Raw genomic sequence first — 25,520 nt, 5'->3', positions numbered from 1 at the left:
TCTCTGTTCTCTTCCACCCCTTTATATATCTTTTGCATAAGGCGGGAACCCTTTGTCCCTCTGGGTTTCCACCCCCCCCCCACTGGAAAAGCACCAGGTTAAAGATGGATTCCAGTTCAGGTGACATGATCACATGTCACTGCAAGACTTCATTACTCACTTGCCAGCACACACATATACAGGGAGACTCACAGGTAAACAGCCATCTGCAGACAATGGGAGTCATCAAGATTCCAAACCATCATTAATGGCCCACACTTTACATAATTACAATAGGCCCTCAGAGTTACATTTTATATTTCTAGTTTTAGATACAAGAGTGGTACATTTCTACAAATAGGTTGATCACACTCAGTAGATTATGAGCTTTGTAATGATACCTTACAAGAGACCTTTTGCACAAAGCATATCCCATTTGCATTATAGTCACTTATTATCAAATTTTTTATAAAACTATCCCAGTTACATTATATTCACTTATTGTCATGTTTTTATAAAACCATGTAGACTGCACAACGTCACAGCTTCTTCCTACCAACCGGGCTGGGAACGAGATGGATTAGTGCTCACTTCTTGTAAGAGCAGCTCAGATACTGGAGGGGTTCACATGGGCATAGATAGAGGGGTGCGTGTGGGGATGGATGGACAGATAGATGGATGGATAGATAGATGAGGAGTGCACCCGGGGATGGACAGATAGCTGGATAGAGGAGGGATGCACATGGGGATAGACAGATGGACAGAGAAGGAGTGCACCTGGTTATAGAGAGATGGATAGAGGAGGGGGCACCTGCAGATGGATAGAGGAGCGGTGCACATGGGATGGATGGATGGATGGATCGATGGATGGATGAGGGGCACCTGAGGATGGATGGCTGGAGGAGGTTGCACCTGAGGATGGATGGATGGATGGATGGATGGATGGATGAGGAGGTTGCACAGGGGGATGGATGGATGGATGGAGGAGGAGGTTGCACAGGGGGAGGGATGGATGGATGGATGGATGGAGGTTGCACAGGGGGATGGATGGATGGATGGAGGAGGTTGTACAGGGGGAGGGATGGATGGATGGATGGATGGAGGTTGCACAGGGGGAGGGATGGATGGATGGATGGAGGTTGCACAGGGGGATGGATGGATGGATGGATGGAGGAGGAGGTTGCACGGAGGGATGGATGGATGGAGGTTGCACAGGGGGATGGATGGATGGATGGATGGAGGTTGCACAGGGGGATGGATGGATGGATGGATGGAGGAGGAGGTTGCACAGGGGGATGGATGGATGGATGGAGGTTGCACGGGGGGTGGATGGATGGATGGAGGAGGAGGTTGCACAGGGGGATGGATGGATGGAGGGAGGAGGAGGTTGTACCGGGGGGGTGGATGGATGGAGGTTGCACAGGGGGATGGATGGATGGATGGAGGTTGCACAGGGGGATGGATGGATGGATGGATGGAGGAGGAGGTTGCACAGGGGGATGGATGGATGGATGGAGGTTGCACGGGGGGTGGATGGATGGATGGATGGAGGAGGAGGTTGCACAGGGGGATGGAGGGAGGGAGGGAGGAGGAGGTTGCACAGGGGGATGGATGGAGGAGGAGGTTGCACCGGGGGGGGGGGGGGTGGATGGATGGAGGTTGCACAGGGGGATGGATGGATGGATGGAGGTTGCACGGGGGGTGGATGGATGGATGGATGGAGGAGGAGGTTGCACAGGGGGATGGAGGGAGGAGGAGGTTGCACCGGGGGGGGGGGGGTGGATGGATGGAGGTTGCACAGGGGGATGGATGGAGGGAGGAGGAGGTTGCACAGGGGGGTGGATGGATGGATGGAGGTTGCACAGGGGGATGGATGGAGGGGTGGAGGAGGAGGTTGCACAGGGGGGTGGATGGATGGATGGAGGTTGCACCGGGGGGGTGGATGGATGGAGGTTGCACAGGGGGATGGATGGAGGGGTGGAGGAGGAGGTTGCACAGGGGGGTGGATGGATGGAGGAGGAGGTTGCACAAGGGGGGTGGATGGATGGATGGAGGAGGAGGAGGAGGAGAAGGCACAGGGGGGTGGATGGAGGAGGAAGTTGCACCGGGGGGTGGATGGATGGAGGAGGAGGAGGCCGGCGCGGAGGTGCTGACGGACCGTCCCCATCGGACCGATGGGAACCCGGAACGCTTCACTCTGGGGACGCGTTTCCACCGGACACCGTAAATCGGACGCGGCGGCCTGTACCGTTGCCAAGCGGCGCCGGGCCGGGCCCTGCTGAGGCTCCGGGGAGCCCGGTCGGACAAGGGGGACAGAGGTCCCCTGGGAGCCTTCCCTTCCCCCCCCCCCCCCATGTGCAGGGTCTCTCCACCAACCTGGCTTCCGGTTCACGGAACGAGCAGTTCCGGGGCAGGGACGGGTGCCGGTGGAGACCAGACCAGGAGAAAAGCGTTTGAGACAGCGGAGGCATCGGCATGGGGAAGAAGAGAAGCCCGGGGCTGGGCCGGGCCCTCATGAAAGAGAGGAGCCAGGCCAAGCGGGGCAGCCGGCAGCCCGACTCCTGGGTAACGGGCCCCTCACGGAGCGCTGGGCGCCGGCCTAGGCCCAGACTAGGCTCCGCGGACTCTGTCCCCACCGGTGTGCCCCTCCCCCCCGGTGTACCCCCTCCCCCGCACCAGTGTGCCCATCCCCCCCCATGGGGAGTCCCCTCCCCCGCCCCGGTGTGCCCATCCCCCTCCACCCCATGGGGAGTCCCCTCCCCCGCCCCGGTGTGCCCATCCCCCCCATGGGGAGTCCCCTCCCCCGCCCCGGTGTGCCCATCCCCCCCATGGGGAGTCCCCTCCCCCGCCCCGGTGTGCCCATCCCCCCCATGGGGAGTCCCCTCCCCCGCCCCGGTGTGCCCATCCCCCCCATGGGGAGTCCCCTCCCCCGCCCCGGTGTGCCCATCCCCCTCCACCCCATGGGGAGTCCCCTCCCCCGCCCCGGTGTGCTCATCCCCCTCCCCATGGGGAGTCCCCTCCACCCCCCGGTGTGCTCATCCTCCCCCATGGGGGGTCCCCTCCCCCGCCCCGGTGTGCCCATCCCCCTCCACCCCATGGGGAGTCCCCTCCACCCCCCGGTGTGCTCATCCCCCCTCCCCATGGGGAGTCCCCTCCCCCGCCCCGTGTGCTCATCCCCCCTCCCCACGGGGGGTTCCCTCCACCCCCCGGTGTGCTCATCCTCCCTCATGGGGGGTTCCCTCCACCCCCCGGTGTGCTCATCCCCCTCCACCCCATGGGGGGTCCCCTCCCCCGCCCCGGTGTGCTCATCCCCCTCCACCCCATGGGGGGTCCCCTCCCCCGCCCCGGTGTGCTCATCCCCCTCCACCCCATGGGGGGTCCCCTCCCCCGCCCTGGTGTGCCCATCCCCCCCATGGGGGGTCCCCTGCCCCGCCCCGGTGTGCCTATCCCCCATGGAGTGCTCCCTCCCTCCCACCGGGGTGCCCAGACTAGCTGAGCGCTCAGAGCCCTGGTCCTGTGAAGTTGGGTCTCTCCTAGCCTGCACCTCAGCAGGTCAGTGCGGTGAACACAGGGACAATCACAGTGTGGGCCCCATTGTGCTGTCTGTGTCCTTGGCAAGAACTGCCACCTGCCAGGCCAATGCCCTGAATCCTCTAGGCCCAGCGTGAACATGCCATTGGGGGCTCTGTTAAATGGCCTCTGACTTGGTGCTTACGGGCGTTACAGAGCAGCCTGACAACACATCTGCTTTTCTTTCCAGCTACATACAAGTGAGTTAAATGATGGATATGACTGGGGCCGCCTCAACCTTCAGTCAGTGACGGAACAAAGCTCACTTGAGGAATTCCTTGCTACAGCAGAGCTTGCAGGAACTGAATTTGCGGCTGGTAAGTTTTTGGCCATGCTAGAGACCCATCATGATATGATGATTTGAAATGTAAAAATATGTTGTGTATTAATAGGCATTAGGTATGTTAAAAGCTGGAGCATGCGGCTTCTGAGGCTTTCCCTATGTTTTTGCATAAGCTGCTGTAGGATTACATAAGAACATAAGAAGGGCCATACTGGGTCAGACCTAAGATCCATCTAGCCCTGTATCCTGTCTTCCAACGGTGGCCAATGCCAGGTGCCCCAGAGGGAATGAACAGAACAGGTAATGATCAAGTGATCCATCCCCAGCTTCTGGCAAACAGAGGCTAGGGACACTATTCCTGTCCATCCTGTCTAATAGCCATTGATGGACCTATCCTCCGTGAACTTATCTAGTTCTTTTTTGAACCCTGTTATAGTCTTGACCTTCACAACATCCTCTGGCAAGGAGTTCCACAGGTTGACTGTGCGTTTTGTGAAGAAATAATTCCTTTTCATAGAATATCAGGGTTGGAAGGGACCTCAGGAGGTCATCTAGTCCAACCCCGTGCTCAAAGCAGGACCCAATCCCCAGACAGATTTTTACCCCAGTTCCCTAAATGGCCCCCTCAAGGATTGAACTCACAACCCTGGGTTTAGCAGGCCAATGCTCAAACCACTGAGCTATTCCTCCCCCCTAATTAAACCTGCTGCTTATTAATTTAATTGGGTGACCCTTAGTTCCTGCGTTATGAGGAGTAAATAACACTTCCTTATTTACTTTCTCCACACCAGTCATGATTTTATAGACCTCTGTAATATCCCCCCCTTAGTCGTCTCTTTTCCAAGCTGAAAAGTCACAATCTTATTAATCTCTCCTCATATGGAAGTTGTTCCATACCCCTAATCGTGGTTTTATGGAAGATAGGTATTGTTCAACAAATCTTTTTTTTTTAATACGATAACAAGGTTAGTTGATAAAAGTAACTGAATAGATGTAATAGACTTTTGTAAGGTATTTGACTTAGTACATAATGACATTACGGTTTAAAAAATTAGCACTATACAAAATTAATAGAGTACATATTAAATTGCTTAAGAACTAGCTTACTGACCATGCTCAAAAAGTAGTTAACTATGGGAAATCATCATTGAAGAGGTGTGTTTCTAGTCGAGTTCTGCAGGGAGCAGTATTATCCCTGGTGCTGTTCAACACTTTTGGTGCAAGTCTGGGGGTGGGCATGTGTATTTTGAAATAAGTGTCCTATTTGATTTAATATCAGTTGGAAAAAGCTTGAATTAAGCTAAATTAAAATAGGGTACTGTTATTCCATATTGAGCATGCCCACCCACTGACTTATACAAAACAATGGAAAATGTGAATTTAAAACCAACTTGGCTATTTCAGTGCAAGTTTGTGTGTAGAGCAGGCCTTATGTGGAATGTCTCATGGTATCAATCCATCTCCTAATGGAACCAGAAGCACATCGCACAGATACACACCACACACGGAACGTTACTTTGCATTATCTGCAAAGAAGCCAGGGATTGAATGGGGAATAATCCTTTGTCCCTCTAGGTGAAGGTTGAAGCGTACTAGCAGAGGAGTGGGTGGAAAGCTTACATAGCTGTCATCTGTGCTTTCTGCTCTATTGTTAGAGGACTTCAGTCTCCCAGTACTATTAATCTCATACCTTTCCCAAACATTGAATTAGTATTAAAAACAATTCACTTTGACAATAGTGTTAAAATCTCCCCAAAGGACTCAAACTGTGTTTATCGTAATGGTCAACAACTGATGTAGCATCTGTAAACTGAAGCAGCATATGCTGTGTTTGCACAAATTCACAGTCAGAATTTGCATATAATTATTGGTGTCAAGTGAGCCCAGCAACCATTGACTGGTACGTAGTTGAATGATTTTCACTGGAAAGGTTTCCTGCCAGTTTGGCGTGTAATCCCACCACCTTCACATGGGCGTTCTTTTATTGGAGCCCAGATCCTAACATCTGCACTTGCTGAGTGTGAATGTTAATGGCAGGGTTTTTTCCTTTATAAACAGAGAAACTGAATATCAAGTTTGTTCCTTCTGAGGCGAGGACTGGCCTGCTGACAGCAGAAGAGACCAAAAATATCAAGAAACTCCATGAGGAAAACAGACAGTTTTTGTGTATACCAAGAAGGTAAGATCCCGCTCAGGGCAATACTGCAGTGTCTCCTCCGTTGAGTCTATTGGCATTTCCAGTGTAAGTTTCCTTTTATGGGGATTTACAGTTCAGCCGTTATTATTTGCCACGTTTATTCTAACATTTGCACTTCACTGAAATGTTGTCCTGTTGCTTGAATTTTTGATCTGAATGTACCAGTTACATCACAGAAAACCTGCCACTGGTGCTGTGAGGGGTACCAGGCACCTCATGATGTCCCCTGGGTGGCAGTGCACTCTCGGTGTAACATACCAGGGTCAGTGCTGGAGCGCAGAGGCCCAGCAGCAGAGCAGGTAGTGTGCTTTTTTAAATAAGGTGAGGCACCAGGCAACTCAAAATACCATATACCGCTTTGGGAGTGTCCACACTGGAGCTGGAAGGTTTTCACAGGGTACAGCAACACTGGAGGTGTAACTTCCAGCTTGGGTGGACACACCCATGCTGCCTTTGATTGGCCAGCATGCTAAACCTCGCAGCCATGGCTGCACGGGTGGTGGGATGGGCTCGCTGCCCGAGTACAGTCCTATCGGAAATCCTAGCTCTGGTTTTGGGGCAGCTAGCCATCCCACCGTGGTGCAGCCAGGCTACGATGCTGGCTTTAGCATGCTAGCTCAATCCAAGAGAGCGTGGGTATGTCTCCCCGAGCTGGACATTGCACCTCCAGTGTAGATGTACCCGGCGAAATCAAAGCAGTCCAGCAGCCACATACTAGGGTATGCAGCGTGTCCTAGTGGGTAGAGCACTGGACTAGGACTTAAGAGACCTGGGTTCTGTTCCCAACTCAGCCACTGGCCTACTGGGTGACCTCAGCCAAGTCACTTCACCACTCGGTGCCTCAGTTGCCCCATTTGTAAAATGGGGATATTGATACTGACCTCCTTTGTAAAGCGCTTTGCGGTCTACTGGTGAAATGGTTATATAAGAGCTAGATGATGAGGATGTTGGTGGTATTATTGGAAAGTGAGAAAATTTCAAACTATTTTTGTTTGGTTGGTTTTTTGTATTTTTGCTGTTCATGACCATGTGAATCTGGGTAAAAAGGGATTATTCCCTCTTCAGAAAAACTGTTGACTTCAGAGCTACTATATTTATAGAGGAATGATTTAGATTTCATTCACATAGTATTCTGTTGATGTGATTTTAGTAGGACACGTGTCCTGTTGTTCTGTCGTTTCATTACTACTGTAATACTACTTCAAATATTTAAAAAAAGTTAAGCTAACAGGTTGACTTGCAAAACAGCCAAATAAATTCTTGGTTGTATGTAATACTCTATTTTTGAGCCACTTCCTGGTGCTCAAACATATATGCTATGTACTGAATTGTTAACTAACCTGTTAATTTAGTCTTTTTATTATAGTCGCATGATAAAATAATTAATTGGGTTTTCTAATTCAAGGGTAATAGCCCTCCACCTGAATGCTCTGGTCTGAGGCCATAGTGTGTAGTCACGAAGTGGAGACAACAACAAAAAAGCTTTAAAAATGATAAATACAGTTTACTTGAAACACAAATAGGACTATTACGATATGGATAGATTTGTTTCTTGTACTCTTGTTTGTTTAAAATTGAGTCTTTAGCTCATCTACAATGCTGCAGTGCAAGACCTTCCCAAGAACAGGATCCCTATGCAACAGCTTCCGATTGTAGCTCTTCCTTGCATGTGGTGTTAGTTCACTGCCTTCAGAAGCTGAACCAGTTGCAGAATTGAGAATCATAAGAATTAACTTTTAAGATGATTGAATGGAATACAAGAGTTTTAACACTGAGAAAGATGCAGGTACTGATTATTTTTAAAAGTCAGTTCTTTAAAGAGGACTGTTAGTCTCAGCCACACTATTTGAGATCAGCCAGATAGAAGAGACTCTTAAACTCAAAAAGATCTAGCGGGAGAGACGAATCCCACATCCTATGCAATACAGTTGAGGAAACTGGCCTTTTGAGTGAGAGATTATAATGTATCATGGAATGCACTGTTCTGTTTAATGCACTCATCACTTTTTGAAATGAGATTTCATATTTAAAGAGAACAAAGAAATATGATATCTGTACATAAGAACAACAACAACCAATAAAATGCCTCTGAACTGTCCAGAGCAAATGTTCTTTCTGATCTGACGTTTATTGGACAAATATAACCAAGAAAACATTCTAAAACACTGTTGTATGTTTCTTTCAATATATGATCATTCTAGACCATACTGGGATAGGAGAACCAGTGCTGAGAAGTTAAAGCAAGCAGAGAGGGAGAGCTTTCTGGAGTGGAGACGACAGCTTGTTCGGTGAGTGTGCTACTCGTGCTTAACGCAACCAATCAATGACATTAGAGGAGGGGTGGGTTTTCTATATCGTTGTTAGAGCCCTAAGGACACACGGATCATGTCTTTTGCTCCTGGTAAATACCGGAAAAAAACCCTTGGTGGTTTGTGACCACTGTGATCCTGGCCCATCCTTGTGGCGAGTTTCCGAAAAGTACCCTGTTTATTCTGAGGTTAAGAATTTGGACCATATGGCATAGAATCCTAGCAATGTGGGGCTGGATGGGACCTTGAAAAGTCATTGAGTCCAGCCCCCTGCGCTGAGGCAGGAGCAAGTAAACTTGTAAATCATGTTTACATACTGCAGGTTTCTCCTTTTTTCCAAAAAAATGGAGGTTAATTTAGAATCCGCTCAGACTCCACGCTCTGAGCCGAAGCACAATGTCATACCCACGCCCCTTTAGAGGAGGCGGGATACGCATGTGTCTCCAGAGAATGTCAATGTCCCTTCCGGTTTCTACAGAAGAGTGCTGCTCAAGAGAAATGTGAGGTGCCCACCCCCCATGAGAGCCGAGCGCAGCTGGCCCAGAGAGTAAGCTGCCAGGAATGGCCCCCAAGTGCATTTTTTCCACATGCCAACTAGCTGTGTAGATCCTGGGTGACACGGGGGTAATTTCTTTGATCTGTTCTGATACCCTAGCTCTGAACTTTCCCAGTTTGTTTGCTGATGGAGTTGGCTTTTCTTTGCTGTGACCTGTTGCCATCACATCATCTGTGTACTAATGGCACTAAGGTGGGTTTTCTTCAGGAGCTGAGATCTATGTAGAGACCTCACAGGAGGGGCACCTTAATGTTTGGGTCCCTGCCTTTTGTAGATTACTCCATGAGAGGCGAGTGTGGTGTAATTCTAAGCAGACTTGGTGCTGTGTTTGCTGTGTAACGAGATCTGCGTGTGGAGTATCCTCTCTGTTTCTCTCTAGGCTAGAGGAAGAAGAGAAACTGATTTTGACCCCATTTGAACGGAATTTAGACTTTTGGCGCCAGCTCTGGAGAGTCATTGAAAGAAGGTAACATTTATCGGTTTCTGTGTCACGGATGATAAAAATCATGACTTAGAGAGAGAGATTGTTGCCTTTTTTTGGTTATTAATTTAAATCAGATGTTTTTTATTCACTTGTTGCTAGTACTTTACTTTACTCCCACTTCATAGTCTTAAGTGGCTAATGTGGACATTTTGTAACTATGAAGCTTCAGACCTAAAATGCTCATCTATGCTGAAAACATATCCAGGGCTTCATTAGCAGCCTCACTGTGAGAACAGCACAAACTGAAACATATGATTGATAAGCAGATAGCCCGTGCTGTGTTTGCAACCAACTCCACCTTCCAATATATTGAACTTCCCCAAGTCAAGAAAACTGAAAAAATCATAGTTTGCAATCTGAAGTCAGTGACTTGTACTTCTAAGTCACATAAAGGCATTTGAAAACCCCACCCTTAACTGCCTAAATATGGACTTAGTAACATAACTTTAGGTTCCTATTTTTTAATATCTTGGCCTGTGTATATTTAAAAAAATTAACAAAGTGATTGTGAACATATTGAAGGACCACATTGTGAACACTGCATTAATTTTGTTTTCAAGTGAGAAAGATTTTATGCCACTAAAAGCAATTTAAATACCCCCCCCCCACACACACACACACACACAATTCAAGGCCCTGATGCTGCAGACGCGTGTGCACATGCTTTGCTTGCAGCACAAGTAGTCCCACTGACATCAGCAACACCCGCAGCCCTCTTTCAGTGGATTCCCTGATGGACCTGCCTTCTAGGCTGTCCGTTCAAAATCTTTTATCCGCTTTAACCACCAACCCTACCCCACCTACATAGTCATTCCATGGCACTGGGGTGGTAGGAAAATGATGTGTTCTGGAATAGTGGAGCACTTGAAAGTTAAGGTGAGGTGGAGAGTGGGCTCCTGGTCTAGGGCCTCTTTCCATTCAGAAGAAGATTATTGGGGACATTATTTCTGTGGTATGCCAGGTTGTTGTTAATCTTTCTGTTTGCTCTGCTTAGCTGAAACAGAAGAGCAAAGCCATCTGCCAGTTTAATCTAGTTTAGGCATTTAATTTTATTAGTAATTAACTTTGAGATTGTATCTCTACTGATTTTTCTGAAATTGAAAAATACTTCAGCAGCAAGGTCACAGTGATCTGCTCATTTCATGAGCCTCTTTGTTACTGTCTCAATGTCACAGGGGGCTTTGGTTGGTGAGCTCCCATGCTGTCAGAAACATCCTCCTTTGTATGCGCCCTTATGTCTGGTATCCAGACACCTTACACGTGCTTAGACAGTGGTGCTGGTCTGTACAGATCTGTGTGTTCTCCTTGGAGCTCATGTTTGTGGTCTAATCATAAAACTCGAAGATGGGAGAGACCTATTACGCCATCCAGTCGATATCCCTGGCAATATAGGCTTGCACATTACGGGCATTTTCTAGAAGTGTTTGTTTCAATCTTGTTCCAAAAGTCTTCAGCAATTGGACGTCTCCCATTTCCTTCTCCTTACTATACACAGTCCTAATACATTGCTATCAGGATGATATTCAGCTTTTATTATTTCTATCCCATCCCCATGTGATGCATAATACGATTCCTTTGTGTCTGGCTTTCACTCCCTTCAGACGTAGCTGGTACTAGTTTTTCTCTGTGTGATGTTTAATGGACTCTCTCTACATCATTTTGTAACTGTATCTTTAGTCATAAAATTCCCCACCAAACAGTCTAATCTCAATGCTGAAAAACGTGTACGGGCTCTCCCTCCATCTCTGAGGTGGTCCCTCCCTGGGAAGTTTTAGTTGAGTCTACACTATTGGGTTCCAAGGGGGGGATGGAGAATTGGACAGCAGTGGTATCTCTGACATAAATGGTATTCACACTGAACAGTCATGAGTCTTACTCATATTCATTGTGGTAAACTTCTTGACTTGGGAAGTTTTTCCCAAGGGCACACTGGCAAGGACTGTGTGTGTGAAGGAACTGTTTCAGTTGGAGTTCTGAGCAGGTTCGACACTTGGGATCAGATGGGGTTATCCTGCATGATGTATCTCCTGGGGCTTTCCCTTCTCATGCAGTGCTTGGCAGTCATTGAGCTTATACAGAGAACAGCCAGCAAAAGGTGCTTATTGGCCTTTTATTTTGCAGTGACATTGTGGTTCAGATAGTAGATGCCAGAAATCCTCTCCTGTTTAGATGCCAAGATCTGGTAAGTTAAGTGAAGCAAATGTCCTTCTAAACTACTGTCCTTGTCTCAGTGCTCACTTTGACTGAGTATAATTTTATATACAGTATAATTATATGGATTATACAGCATATAAGGTGTGTGTGTATATTATATACTCCTCTCAAAAGCAGTGTAGAATCAAAAAACAGTGGATTACTGTTCTCCTAAACATTTAAAAGAAATATTGGGAATTTAAGGGCTAGTCTACCCTGGCGACGCTAAAATGCTGCCGCGGCAGTGCTTTAACGTGCTTTGTGTAGTTGCGGCGCTCTAAAAATCCACCTCAACGAGGGGTGTGGCTCCCAGCGCTGGTGCACTGTCTACACTGGCACTTTACAGCACTAAAACTTGCTGCGCTCAAGGGGGTGTTTTTTCACACCCCTGAGTGAGACAGTTGCAGCACTGTAAATTGCCAATGTAGACAAGCCCACAGAAACAGCAGCCATTTAACAGAAGCCTCTGAAATAAAATGTCCTGCAGCAACAAAATTGCAGACTTAATAAATAGAGAGTCAGCTTTGGGACTCAGTACTCCAAGGTCTGGAGCCTTTCTGTGCCACACCCGCACGAGTATCTAGGGTATGTTGTGTACGTAAATGCCAGCTGTGTCTGGCCCTTTGTATTGCAAATATCCACTTTGTGCAAGCAGTCCCAGTAACTGCATTTGCAAATCAGACATGCAGCTGTGTGCGGAATCCTTTGTAAATCAGGCCCTAATGGTAGAATTGTTGGTGAGCCTACCGAAGGGTACGTTGAAGCAGACCTAATTTTACTTTCCTTGATGTTGGACTGCAGCGGTTTCCAAATCAGAATCCTGTGTAGTCCTTTTGTGTTCTCCAGGAATGTTACGTGAAGGAAATGAGCAGCGACAAAGAGAACATCATTCTACTAAACAAGGCGGATTTGCTGAGCAGAGAGCAGCGCGTGGCTTGGGCGCAGTTCTTTGAGAGAGAAGGTGTTAAAGTTGTGTTCTGGTCAGCCTTGGCAGAAGGCATGCGGCTGAGTGCTGAACTTAAGGTAGCTTAGGTCACTTGTTCACGTGTGGTTGTGTGTCTGGTGAATTGTGAAGACTGAGACGTATGGTTTTTCTTGCAGTCATGCTTGCAGTAGTGTAACTGAACTCCAGAAAAAGAGGGGAAATACCCTCTTCCTTAGGGAAGGGTAACTGCTGAGCCTCACTCTAGAGCAGGGGTTCCCAAGCTGTGGTACACATGCCTCTGGGAGTACGAGAGACATCTCAGGGGGTACGTGGGAGAAATTGGGTAAAGGTGGCTTTTATTTATTAATTATTTTATTTATTGCATTTTCATAGTAGGCTACTCAGACAAAGTTTTAAAACTCTGTCGGAATTTGTTATATAAAAATACAGTAGTTAATTTACTTCAAGATGTACAATGAGAACACAGATGCACAGAGACACTGATGTACAGAGCCCTCCCCTCCAATCACCAGACAGTGCCGGTTCAGTTGTCCAGCAACTGTCCAGTCTAACTGAGCTCAGAACTTAGGGGTTTTGGGTTGTATGTCGCACTATACGTATGTCTGTACGTAACAGTGAAATATGGACAGATGGCTCAAGAAAGGTAGCTTTAAGAACACACAAAGTATCTGTGATGAGAAGGGGGGGGGTATGCAGGCAGCTGGCAGATCTGGAAGGGGGTATGCAATAAGAAAAGTTTGGGAAGATCTGCACAGTTACAAAATAGCATTTCAGTGGCAGATAGAGACGTGCACTGAAAGTTGTTGTGAAATGTCATAATATACCCCTTCAGTTCAGTTAGCACAGCTCTTGCAGTCCTCTTTCAAGACAGATGAAATAAGTACTGAGCAAAGATGTGAATCCACTGGAGGAAGACATCTACTGAGCTCCAAACCCTCAGACTGCTGCCGACACAGGAGTGTGGCATGGCTTATCGGCAGTCTGCACTAATCCTGTAAAATAGATAAGGGGGTGAGAATTAAATCTGGCTGCATAGATTTGTACAGTACAATAATTATTTCCCCACAGCACTGCTGCTGGTTATGTTCTGCCCTCTCTCTATTCCATCCATGAAACTCTCATTCTTTACCCAGGGACTAGAACTTGAGGAGGCAGCAGAGGAGGCAAGTGACTCTGAAGATGACAGGTCCAGTGAGGAAGAGCACAGAGCCCTGCAGAGCGGTGCAGAAAGCCCACTCAGGGGTAACGCTGTGCATCTTGAAAGCAGAGTCCTGGGTAGTGATGACGACGACAGTGATGAATATGAGGACTGTGAAGAGGAGGAGGATGCCTGGCAGACCTGTTCTGAAGACGATGGTGAGGAAGAAGTAAATTCCAGTAACCCAAGCTGTATGGAAAGCAGGACTGACAGGGCTTTAGTGCAGAGCCCAGCACCACTGCAGAGCAGGCACATCAGTAACTTCAGCCATCTGGTACAGAAAAACGAACTGCTGGAGATATTCAGAACGATACATACTGGGAAGAAGGTGAAGGAGGGAGAGGTCACAGTAGGGCTGGTAAGTTGTAGCTTGTACTCAAAATAGACTAACGTGGTCCAAGAGCCTTGCAGTGTGAAACGTACACTTGTCCAGAAGGCATGAGGACAAAAACCTGGCAAGTGAAATCAGTAAGGATTCAAAGTGTGGATTCATGTTAAGCACTGCAGCCTTGCAGCTTTCTACAGTACAGCTTTCAAACGGTGCTTAGATTGATGGTTAGCCCCTGTGCCAAACCTCTATTAGTAGCTTAATAATGCCTTGCCTGGTATGACTGTCTTATCAATCCACTTTCTGCCTTCCAGGTGGGTTACCCTAACGTTGGTAAGAGCTCAACAATCAACACAATCCTTGGAAACAAGAAAGTGTCGGTGTCTGCCACGCCAGGTCACACAAAGCACTTTCAGGTATCACTGGGGTGCTGGCATTTCAGTCACCTCCGGCTGAAGAAAGTGTGATTGCAAGGTGGCTTGCCCCCGTGACAGACGCTGGGAGGTCTCAAGTCTCTGATTTGAATGCCATGTATTATTTTGACCTGTGCCAGTGTGGTTTAGGAATATCTCAGGGGTGAGTTGGCTACAGCTGAGAGAGTAACGCATGAGAGCTTCTGTTCTGATGGAAATATTTTCCATATTCCATTGTAAATGTGGTACTTGGCCTTCCTCTCTCCATCAGCACATGGCAAGAAGGGGTTCTCAGTCAGAAGTAGGTACTTTAGATTCCTAAAGGTTGAGAAGCACCTTCCATAGCATAAAGTAAAGGAAGAGTATCATCCTTGACTGTTCTGCTTTGCCCCCACTTTGAGATGATCGACTCTTTTCAGACTGCAAGGAAAAGCCTTCAGAGCCGTCGCTCTTCTTTGTCCCCGGGAGTCACTGGTACACAGCTGGGCTCTTGTGGCTTTCTGCTCTTCTTTCAGCTGAGCAAAGTGTAGGCTCTGGCTGGCCATCTCCATGCCACCACTGTAGTGTTGTGGAGTTTCTGCTCAATGAATCTTCCCCCGCGCTAACTTTTTTTCCCTCCCCCCACCCACACCCAACTTTACTGTGATTTTTCTGCCTTTCGTTCCCTTTCCTCACTTGGAACATACATTGGCTGCTCTCAGTGACCTGTGCTTTTCTTGTCCATTTAGACTCTGTATGTGGAGCCTGGCCTATGTCTCTGCGATTGTCCCGGTCTGGTGATGCCATCCTTCGTCTCTACAAAGGCAGAGATGATCTGCTGTGGAATTTTGCCTATAGACCAGATGAGGGACCATGTTCCACCTATCTCTCTAATATCCTTTGCTCAGGGTTTGGAAATGTATTTGCACGTGTGTTTGGCATGTGGTAACACTTAGATGTGAAATATACTGTATGCTAGCAGGAACTAAGGCTGTCTGGCCATATTTATTGAAGTCAGTGGAGTTGTCCAAGGGATGAAATAGACCTGTGTTTGTCGTCTTCTGCCTTTGTTCTTTTGAGTTGTGTTATTTTAAGATAATCCTCATTGTGGAGGCTCATGTGTCTTTCCTTTTTCAACCTATATAATCAAATCTGAAAGTCATTCTTTACTCTGAAAAGCAAAGTAGTCTCCCTGAGTAACCTAGAATACCTTTCGCCTGTGCATCTCGTGCACGCAGAACAGAACTCGGCCTGTGGCTTCCTTCACTAGCTCACATTTGCCAGCATATCCCACGACATATTTTAGAAGCAACCTATGGAATAAATATCATAAGGCCCAGAGAAGATGAGGAGCCAGATCGCCAACCAACATCTGAAGAGCTGCTAACAGCATATGGATGTGAGTGATGATACCCTAACCCCTCCCCCTTCCCCCCGCAATTCACTTAGTCACTGAAGCATAGGGTTAAATTCAGTTTCACACTTGGGTGTCTCAGGTACTAAAAACTTCCTTCTTGGACTATGAGGCCTTTGCTGGAGGCCATGTGTAGATGGCTAATCCTCTGTATGGGTTATAGTTACTCCGGGGGGAATTCTGTGCCAAAAAATTATGTGCACAGTATTTTAAAATTCTGCAAAATTGTGCATATTTTATTTGTCAAAGTAACAATATAATCACACCAGTTTCAATTGTTTTGTTAATTTTTTTCAAAATACCTGTTAGCAAGTATGTCTAACAATACAGACAACAAAAAAATTCCCCTTGGAGTAGAGAGTTAAAGAAACCCCTATGACGACCCAGTTCCTGTTTCTCTGTTATGCTTTTGTTGGGCGCCTCCGTCTGGGTGTGTCACACATGCCAGCTGGGCACATCTTGGGGGGAAACTCTGCCCCTTTGGTCTCAGACACCTGCACCCCCTACCCTCCAGAGCCCAGCTGCAGGATACCCCCCCTCCCCCGAGCCCAAACACTCCCTCCCCCCCCCCCCCCCCCCCCGATATCCCTGGGATCCAGAGGGAGAAACAGCCTGATGCTGGGTCCTGGGCTTGTACAGAATTTCCTGCACTGAGAACCCTCATTTGCCCGGAACCTCCCAGCACCCCTTTCCCCTGGCAGTGTCCTGTATTTGTGAGCTGGAGAGCCGAGCTCTGCTGGGCCAGCAGCCCCTACAGGCAGCCGGCAATTCTGCAGCACAAATTGTGTAGAGAAAAATGAAATTCTGCATTGGGCAGTGGTGCAGAATTCCCACAGGAGTATATCGTTATGCTTCGCAAATTTGCTTCCTGCAGATGAAATAACCCTAATCAGAAGGCATTTACATAAAACATACATATCTGAATGGTACCTGGCAATGATCTTGAACATGGAAGTTGGTTTGTGACACGCCTCCTGTTAGGTGCCTGATGTCAACACTCCCGAATCAGTCAGCAGGGTCAATCTGAGCTAAATGCAACAGCTGTTTAGCTTCCTCTTCTGAGGACTGAGTGTACTCTCTGGTGTGTTTAATCTTCTCTAGCCTAACAGCGATTGGGTTTTGGGGGGGTTGTCGAATCTCTGCATTTCCTTCTGACTAGAATGCTTCTCAGTGCCCCTTGCAATCAACAGCGTTCCCCACACCTGGTGACAGCTTTCATCTCCCATCCCCGCTTTTCCCAACAAGCCTAGCATCAGACTGGGATTTGGAGAGGACATGGGCTTTTTCTCAAAAGAAAGGGCTGTGCTAGCGACAGCAGTATCTATTGCATAGCTGTGGGTCTCTCTTCCCTTGATAGACGGTTCAGAGAGTCTGCTATAACGGGCCTCTGAATTTTAACCACCTGCTGCCTTTCTCCCAGATATGAGAGGATTTATGACCGCGCACGGGCAGCCAGACCAGCCACGATCAGCTCGTTATGTGTTGAAAGATTACGTCAGTGTAAGTTCTCACTACCGCTGTTCTCTATCCTGCTCAAGCAACTCTGCCTTTGGGGGATGAAGGAGTGCGATACGCTGAAGTGTTTCTTTAGCCAAAAAACTATAATCTGGGCTTTTTACTCAAAAAGAGTCTAAGCAAAGAATGAGCTCTCTGCTGATGACAGTTAGAAAGGGGGTTTTGTGTGTGATGGCAGAAAGAGACATGCTAGGCAGCTCATGCTAGCTGGAGAGGAAGGAGTATCTATCAAATATACAGCGCATAGTTGGAAAGAGAACTCGTTTTGGTTAATGGCCTTATGATGGCTGCAGTGCCCATAACCTTGACAATAATCATCCTTTGCACTTCTATAGTCCCTCTCATTGGATGAGCCTTATTAGCCCTTATGGCACCATTGGGAGGTCTGTGTTATACCCATTTGGCAGCCAGGCAAATGAAACATTGCGCACTGGAATAGAGCCCAGGAGTCCTGACACTCAGTCTGCAGCTCCTAGCCACTAGACATAGTTTTGCTCTCTTAACTCATGGAGCCCACCCTTGCCCTTTCAGGGTCTGGCTGTGAGATTCTTGCCACGAGGATGGAAGCCATTGATTGATTGATTTGATTTTACAGGGTAAGCTGTTGTATTGCTATCCTCCTCCTGGGATTGACCCAAAAGACTTCCAACACCGGCACGAAAGATATACACAGCACAAAGCTATGCAGGGCAATGCAGAAAAGTCCGAAAGGAATCTGAACGCAAAACAAATTGAGAATGTGGTGGACAAAACATTTTTCCACCAGGTAAGTTCTGGAGTAGTTGCCTTAGAGACATCTATGCTAGTAGCAATTTGTCAGCATCTTTAGAGCGTAACCAGAAAAAGTAACCATGGAGGATGTTAAATAGCAGCTACAAAAGTTAGACATTTATAAATCAGCAGGTTCGGATAACTAGCATCCAAGAATTTTAAAAGCCTTGGCGAAGGAGCACTTTGGACTGTTAATGTTGACTTTTAATGTCTTGGAACTCTGGAAGTTCTTTAAGTAGTTTCCCTATGGGTGCTCCACTGTAGATGCGGTAGCACCCTGCGCCAGGGATCGGAGATCAGTAGTGGTGCCTATTGGGGCGCACATGCACTCCTCCCCATCTCATGCCGTGAGCTTCTCAGCCGCTTTTGGTCTGGTATGGAATCCACAGCAGAGCCCTTCAGACATCCGTAGCCTTAGTAACAGAAGTGTTTCCGTTACAACATTATAACTTAGCCATTGCCTTTTTTTTTCTTCTTCCCCCTGTTTTAAAAAAAAATAAAATCTGTTGCTCTTTCCTCCCCGTTATTCTTTAGCTTAGCGTAGGTTTCTTTTTCTACGCTCTTCCCAATTGGGAAGTTCTACCTTCTCAGGGTTATGCCCAGATCCCATGGGTTCAAGAGGTGCCTCTCTTGTTGTGAGACCATTCCTGTCAGTGACGGTCACTCCCAGTACATATGCTGTTTCGGCGAGGGACATGTCTCTCAGAAGGGTACTCACTGCCTCAAATGAAAGGCTTGGTCCAGAAAGGACTGGGAACTGAGGCTAATTCTTTCACTAATGGAGAGCTCTCATTGAGACCAGGGTCTGAGGCTGGTCGTAACCTCTCCTACGCGGCGGTCACCGTCGGCACGATCATCAGCCTACCCTCATTCGCCGCGCAGCACCAAGAGAAAATCCACTCTCTCCCGCCCAGACGAAAGGAAGTGGGCCGCTAGCTCACCCTTTAAGGAGCCGCCTCAGAGAAAGTCTTCCCCTGCGAGGTCAGTAGCCTCAGCGTCTTCAGGGGTGAGACTTAGGAGGCGACCATCCGAGCACCTCCGGTACTGGCACTGAGGAGAGGTCCAAGGACCCTAAACGGGCAGGACCACAGACAGAAACACTGTCCTTCAGCACCGAGAAGGACTCTACAAGAATTTTGAAATTGGTACCACTTGTCTCAACTAAAACAACTTTGAATGCTTCCGCACCGAGCAAGCCCTCAACAGTGACGTGACCCTTGGCTCCATCTACTGGCTGCTCAAGAGAATGCACTCCATCCTCAGCACCGACAATGCCCCCAATCTCTACACCCACCGGTGCCAATGATGCTCCTGCTGGTACCACAGAAGTTTAGATAGCCAAGGGACCTGATAGTCTCTGACATCCCTGAGTTGTCACTTCTCCGTAGCGAGCTGTCTGCACCTCATGCCTTTCCCCGGAGACACAGCACCACTCTCCTTCACCACCCTTCTCTAGAGAGGAAGAGGAGGAGGAAGACGAGGAGTATTTCATTACCTCACGCAGTCCTCCATCATATCAGGACCAACCACACAGAGCATCATCTTCTTGTCCATGATACCCGGAGACCAGAAGTGAACCAGGTCCCTGGTATGGTGCTCCCCAATCCCATAACAATTCCCCAGATTAGTCCTTTTGAGACCCAGGGGCTGCATATAGGGTGCACTTTCCCAAACCACCTGCAGAGCAGAGACAGACACAAATGAGATCTCTGTCTTCATCGGTCTCTAGACTGCCTGAGACAGAACAAGAAGTGCTAGAGGAACAGGAGGAAGAGGTTACACCACCAACTCACTTCTCCTCATCTTTCCCCCATGATGAGGCCATCATGACACCACCTCCAACATTGGCAGACGATTTTAGACTGTTCCAGGAACTGTTCCGCAGGTTGTGGACTCTCTCCAGGTCCCTATGGAGGAAGTCAGAGAGCAACAGCACAAGTTTCTTGACATCTTGCAAGCTCTACATTGGCAAATATAGCATTCCTGATCAACGAGGTCTCGCTGGACCCTGCCAAGGTGAATCTGGCAGACCCCAGTGTCCATAGCACCCACTTGCAAGCGAGCGGACAAAAAATACTATGTCCCTGCTAAAGACATGGAATTTCTTTTTTCCCCACCCTACTCCAAAACTCCCTTGTTGTCAATGCAGTACAGGAGAAGTTCACAGTTAGGCCCAAACTGAGCTGCCCATGTGCTGGGCATTTCACGGGTGGGCAGGAGCACGAACGAATCCCAGCAGAGTGACTGCAGTGTTGCTCTGCAAAGGCCATTACAGCCCAATGACTAAAGTAGACCACTGCAATCCCAATGTGCCCCTAGGTAGCGGTCTGACCTATGGCCGTCTGGGGCTCTGTCCCTTGGCACCACTCCCCCTTTGCCAGAGGGACCTCTGCAGCTCTGGATGTGCCCCCTAGCATCTCCATTGGCTTATGCCTGATGTTAAAATTAATATGTTGTAATTTAATCTGCAATTAAATGCCTCCATGCTTACAGGTTTGCAAATATTTATTGTTTTTTAGGAGAATGTCCGTGCTCTGACAAAAGGTGTCCAGACTGTGATGGGATATAAACCTGGCAGCGGGCCTGTGTCTTTGGCTGCATCCAGCTCCGAGAATGTCAGAGGAAAGCCCTGGAAAAAACATGGGAACAAAAACAAAAAGGAGAAGGTTCGCAGAATCACCAAGCACCTAGATGCATAGCTGTGGCATTAGCCCCATGCGCTTGCTGCCAGGCTGGAGACCGCAATGTGTCCTACATATTATGCACGCACACTGAAGCAGAAAGGATAAACCAGCATCAGGGTTTCACATTGGAAATCTGACTGTGCTACAGACTGCCTGGGGCAGGTGTGTGAGGTCAGACTCTGCCACACAGTGTTTCTTCCTTCGGAGAAAGAAACAAAGCTCCCTGCTAACCATCAGAGAACTTGCCATTGGTCTCTCCTGAAAGCAGGTCAGTTTTGATTGCTCCTGAAAAGTCAGTCCTTTTGCCGAGAGTGGTTGGAGTCATTTTAAGAGTATGTCTAGCTTCCAAACAAAACCTATTTTATAGCCGTGGAGGGTTAAACAAAAACCTGTACAACTGACTAAGAAGTTGAATAATTGAATCTTATTGGATAAAGTTTGTTACATTTGAGACACTTTCATCTGTCTCTCTTTTTTATCTGTTCTGGTAAATTCTGGCAGAACATAAATTAATGTTCAAAAAATTTAGTCGTGAATTTTTTTGCTATTTAGTTCTGGCAGCAGGAATGGTGTATCTGTATTAAAGTCACTCCCTACTTGCTGCTTGGCCAGTGTAACATTCAGTAGAGTTTGTCTCTGGAAACTTCTGTCAGTTTACTGGCAAAGTAAAGAGCTGGAGATGTAGCTGGGCCTGAACATGCTGTGGAGAAGGAAATGTGGCTTTTCTTTCCCTGATGTTCCGTTGGTTTTGGAATTAACGCTTCTATACGTTTTTCATTTATCTCTTAAAACAATCTCCATCTGACTGAGTACTAGTCTCTTTGGTGTCTAGTTTGTCCCAAATCAATTTGATTTGATGTCCTGTTGGTGGCCATGTCTTACTATGTCTCATCAAAGGTCTGGTACTGGGCAGATATAGATATAAAATATGCAGTAATGGAAGCATCATATGTAAAACCAGAATTGAGCCCTAAAATAATTCAAACTAATGAGCCCATATTAGTTACAGAAATATTCAATCTTCAGGAATTCAGTGTGACTTCAGTGGCAGGACAAGCTCAACAAATACTGTCAAAGTTGAGAAAAATCCAGACTCTGAAGGTGTATGTCAGAGACCAGAGCAACACATCCAAGCGAGGCTTGCACACTGAGTCCCCTGTGTCCATCTGTCATTACTCTCCATTCCTGATCCGCTGGCCGGGAGTAATAGGGCTGGAAAGCATTGTGAGGTTAGTTAACTAGTACTTTGTTTTTCCAGGTTTCTTGATGTTCTCTAGAAATTATACAAGGTATTTACTCCTGGTGGAATTCTGTGCCAAAAAATTAAAAATTCTGCGCACAATATTTTAAAATTTTGCATATTTTATTTGTCAAAATAACACAATATAATCACACCAGTTTCAATTATTTTTGGCCATTTATTTCAAAATACCTGTCAGAAAGTATGTCTGTAACAATACAGACAACAATAAAGATTCAGGAAATGTTTTTTGACAAATAGATTCCTTACTAGGCATATTAATACAGAACTCTCAGTAATAATTCATTTAAACGACAATACAGAACCATATTTCCCACCCCCCTCAGAAGCAGAGCAAAAGCTTGGGGGAGTCAGGGGTAACGGAAGAGCTGAGGGAGAGGAAAGTAAATTGCTGGGAAGGAGTCTGGGTGTGAACTTGGAGGGCTGTTCGGTATGGGTGGGAAAATTATGGAACAAGTTGTTGGGGGGGCGGGAAGGGATTGTTGGGGAGCTTACCCCATGCAGACCCTGGCTGACCCCTAGCCTCTCCCATTCAGTCAGGCACATCTGCCCCATCCCCATGTGTTTCTGTGCCCCCACCCAGCCACTTCCCTGTCCCTATGTAGCTCTGCCCCCTTCCCCATCCCCATGTGTCTCTGCACCTCCACTCCCATTCACCCCGTGCCCCAGTCTGTCCTCCCACACTAGCCCTTATGAGCCCCTGTCTGACCCCCCCCCCCCCAGCACCCCACGCTGTCTCCCCATAGCGCCTGGCCTGGCCTGGCCTGACGAAGACAAACTCTTTCTCTTCCCTCGCTGCAGCTTTGGTCTCTCACCACAGCGCCCTCCGGTGGGCAAAAGGCAGAACTGCAGCAACATTTTGGCAGAAGCTTTTTTCTGCACCAAAAAAATAGAAATCTGTGGGGCTCATTAAATATACACACGCGCAGTAGCACAGAATTCCCCCAGGAGTAGGTATTGGACTTTGTTTGATGGCACTTTACACCTGAGGATCTTACACCCCTTCACGAACATTGATGGCATTAGTGAGGGGAATTGCCCTCTTACGTAGGGAAGTATCACTGCCCCATTGTACATCTGTGGAAATGGACACTTCGCTACAGCAACTACCTAGTTCAGGGAGGCCAAAGAACTAACTGCTCAGGGCCCTGTATGTTGAGCCTCTCTCAAATGTAAAACTCACAGTGTAATCAAGTATCAGAGGGGTAGCCGTGTTAGTCTGGATCTGTAAAAAGCGACAAAGAGTCCTGTGGTACCTTATAGACTAACAGGCGTATTGGAGCATGAGCTTTCGTGGGTGAATACCCACTTCATCAGATGCACCCACGAAAGCTTATGCTCCAATACGTCTGTTAGTCTATAAGGTGCCACAGGACTCTTTGTCGCTTTTCACCGTGTAATCGGTATTCTAAGATAGCATCCCCTAGAAAAAGATGGGTACATGGAAGAGCCTTCTGTGGCTTGGGTCCCTGAGAGAAGTTGACAGCAGCTAAAAATAGGTTTTTGCCTTGAAGCTTTCATTGCCAAGAAACCAAGCTCCAGGATGGAGCGGCTCTTTTGAAGTGCAGTGGAGAACTCCATGTCAGAGATGTAAGGAGAGGTGATGCTGGCGGTGCAGATGTGAGAGCAGCAGCACAGAGTAGCTATGCTCCACAGGTGGCCATCTCTGCCCTGTTAATACAAATGTGTTCTTGAGAGTGGGAAGGAAAGAGAGGTCTGTTAATGTGGGGTGACCATGTTGAGGCTTCTCCAGTAGGAAGCAGCAGGTGCTGAACTTTCTATCCTCCAGTGTGAACTGAATCTGGGAATCAGATGTAGTGAAAGGGGTTAACGATTCTATTCTCAAGTGATTGCTTCAAGATCTGCTAAGTACAGAAGCCTGTGACGCTCTGCTGATGCCGCAGTGATGTTCTAATGGACAAGACACTGGATTGTGAGTCAGGAGAGCTATGTTGTGTATCTAGCTCTGCCACAGACTCTGTGGGCTTGTCTGCACACAGTCTTGAACTGGTTTAGTTAAACCAGTGCAAACCCCCATGTGCACCTACCTTGGTTTAAAACTGCTAAGCTCTGTTTAGCTTGCCCTGTAAATTTACAATATAAAGTGTCCACACACACACACAACTACATTGATTTAACCCTTGATACAGAGGCTATCCTGTTGTTATGGAACCTGGACATTGAGCTCTGATCTCTGCATATGAGAAGAGGTGTTTTAAATCACACCTTTAGTTAAACTGGAGCAACTGTGTGTGTAGACCAGGCCTCAATTGGCCCTTGGCTAAATCATGTAACTTACCTGTGCCTTAGTTTCCCCTCTCTGTAGAACAGGGGTGATACTTCTCCTCTCCATAAAGTGTTTTGAGATCTATGGATAAACGGTGCCATAAAAGTCATGGAGAATCTAGAAATATCTCAGTGGATTTCTCAAAGTCCGGTTGTGGCATGTGAAGGGCACGATCAAATCATGGCTCAGGAAAATGGAACATCCTGCTCTTGCCAGTGCTGACAACTTGAACCCAAGGAGTGCTTAATAGTATTAAACTGCATGTGTAACAGGGTGGCCTCCTCCTAAGGGCCAGGAAGCCTGGAGCTAGAGGCCACCCTGTTCAATAGGCCCATCTTTGCCTCCCAGCCTATGGGTGCTGGACGAAGTGGTGTCACATGACAGCCTGAAGCTTGGGCCTCATAAAAGGGAATAAAACACAGTTTAGTGGAGGAACCACAGGGAGCAACCTGGGCTCCTGTGGCAGGCCATGAAGTAGGGTCTGCAAGGACTCAGGGAAGTAGCCTGGATGTCAGCACCCTATTGCAGAGCATAGAAGACAGACAGGTAGCCCTGAGGGCTGAGACCGTGAGAGGGACTCTGTGGACGCCGCCTGAGAGTCCAAGCTCCATCCCAGAGCAGAAAGACTTAAAGGGAGCCCAGAAGGTAGGTGGAGGAGGAATCCCTGGCCACAAGGGGGCGCGTGGGAGTCAAGTGCCCCTGTTACAGTGTGTTTGTGTCGCATTACAAATAGCTTTAGGTACGCCAACGACAGATGATCCCACTCAGGCAGATGGGAGGGAGCTGAAGACAGACATCTTGGTTGAAGTGCTCTGGGTCATGGTGTTACAAAGCTGTTTTTGACTATTGTAGAAGGTAAGAGAGAAGTGCGGTTTTCGTGCACCACATCAATCTAGGGGCTAATCATGTGCTCTGAAGAGGGGAAAAGAGCAGACCGTGAATTGCCTGCTAATGAGTACAAATCCTGTCCCCATTGTAAACAAACGGTCATGAAAATGTCACGGGTACTTGACAGTGGAACGCTGTTTTGGCTTCAGCCCACCTCTTTCCCTGTAGGAGACTTCTAACTACGTCACAGTGCTGGCAACTTGAACCCAAGCGAAAGTGCTGCTGGATGCACTACAAGATACACAATGAATTTCAGACTGACAGA

At 47.7% G+C, this 25,520-nt stretch overlaps 1 protein-coding gene across 1 annotated transcript; it reads left to right on the top strand.

Annotated features, from left to right (window-relative positions):
- The first annotated feature begins 2,413 nt into the window (after positions 1-2,413).
- Positions 2,414-21,259, top strand: LSG1 (large 60S subunit nuclear export GTPase 1). The gene is made up of 14 exons (XM_065410707.1): positions 2,414-2,544; positions 3,740-3,866; positions 5,891-6,011; positions 8,231-8,317; positions 9,274-9,360; positions 11,500-11,560; positions 12,418-12,594; positions 13,651-14,073; positions 14,358-14,459; positions 15,185-15,328; positions 15,711-15,834; positions 17,270-17,349; positions 17,960-18,130; positions 20,655-21,259. The coding sequence occupies exons 1-14, from the start codon at positions 2,455-2,457 to the stop codon at positions 20,832-20,834; spliced, it is 1,974 nt and encodes a 657-aa protein (XP_065266779.1). The 5' UTR covers positions 2,414-2,454; the 3' UTR covers positions 20,835-21,259.
- The last annotated feature ends 4,261 nt before the right edge of the window (positions 21,260-25,520 follow it).

Source organism: Emys orbicularis, chromosome 9 (genome assembly GCF_028017835.1).
Source record: "Emys orbicularis isolate rEmyOrb1 chromosome 9, rEmyOrb1.hap1, whole genome shotgun sequence".
In the NCBI taxonomy this organism is placed as follows: domain Eukaryota; kingdom Metazoa; phylum Chordata; order Testudines; family Emydidae; genus Emys; species Emys orbicularis.
The sequence above is the reverse complement of the archived record's forward strand: the minus strand, read 5'-3'. Positions and strand labels throughout refer to the sequence as shown.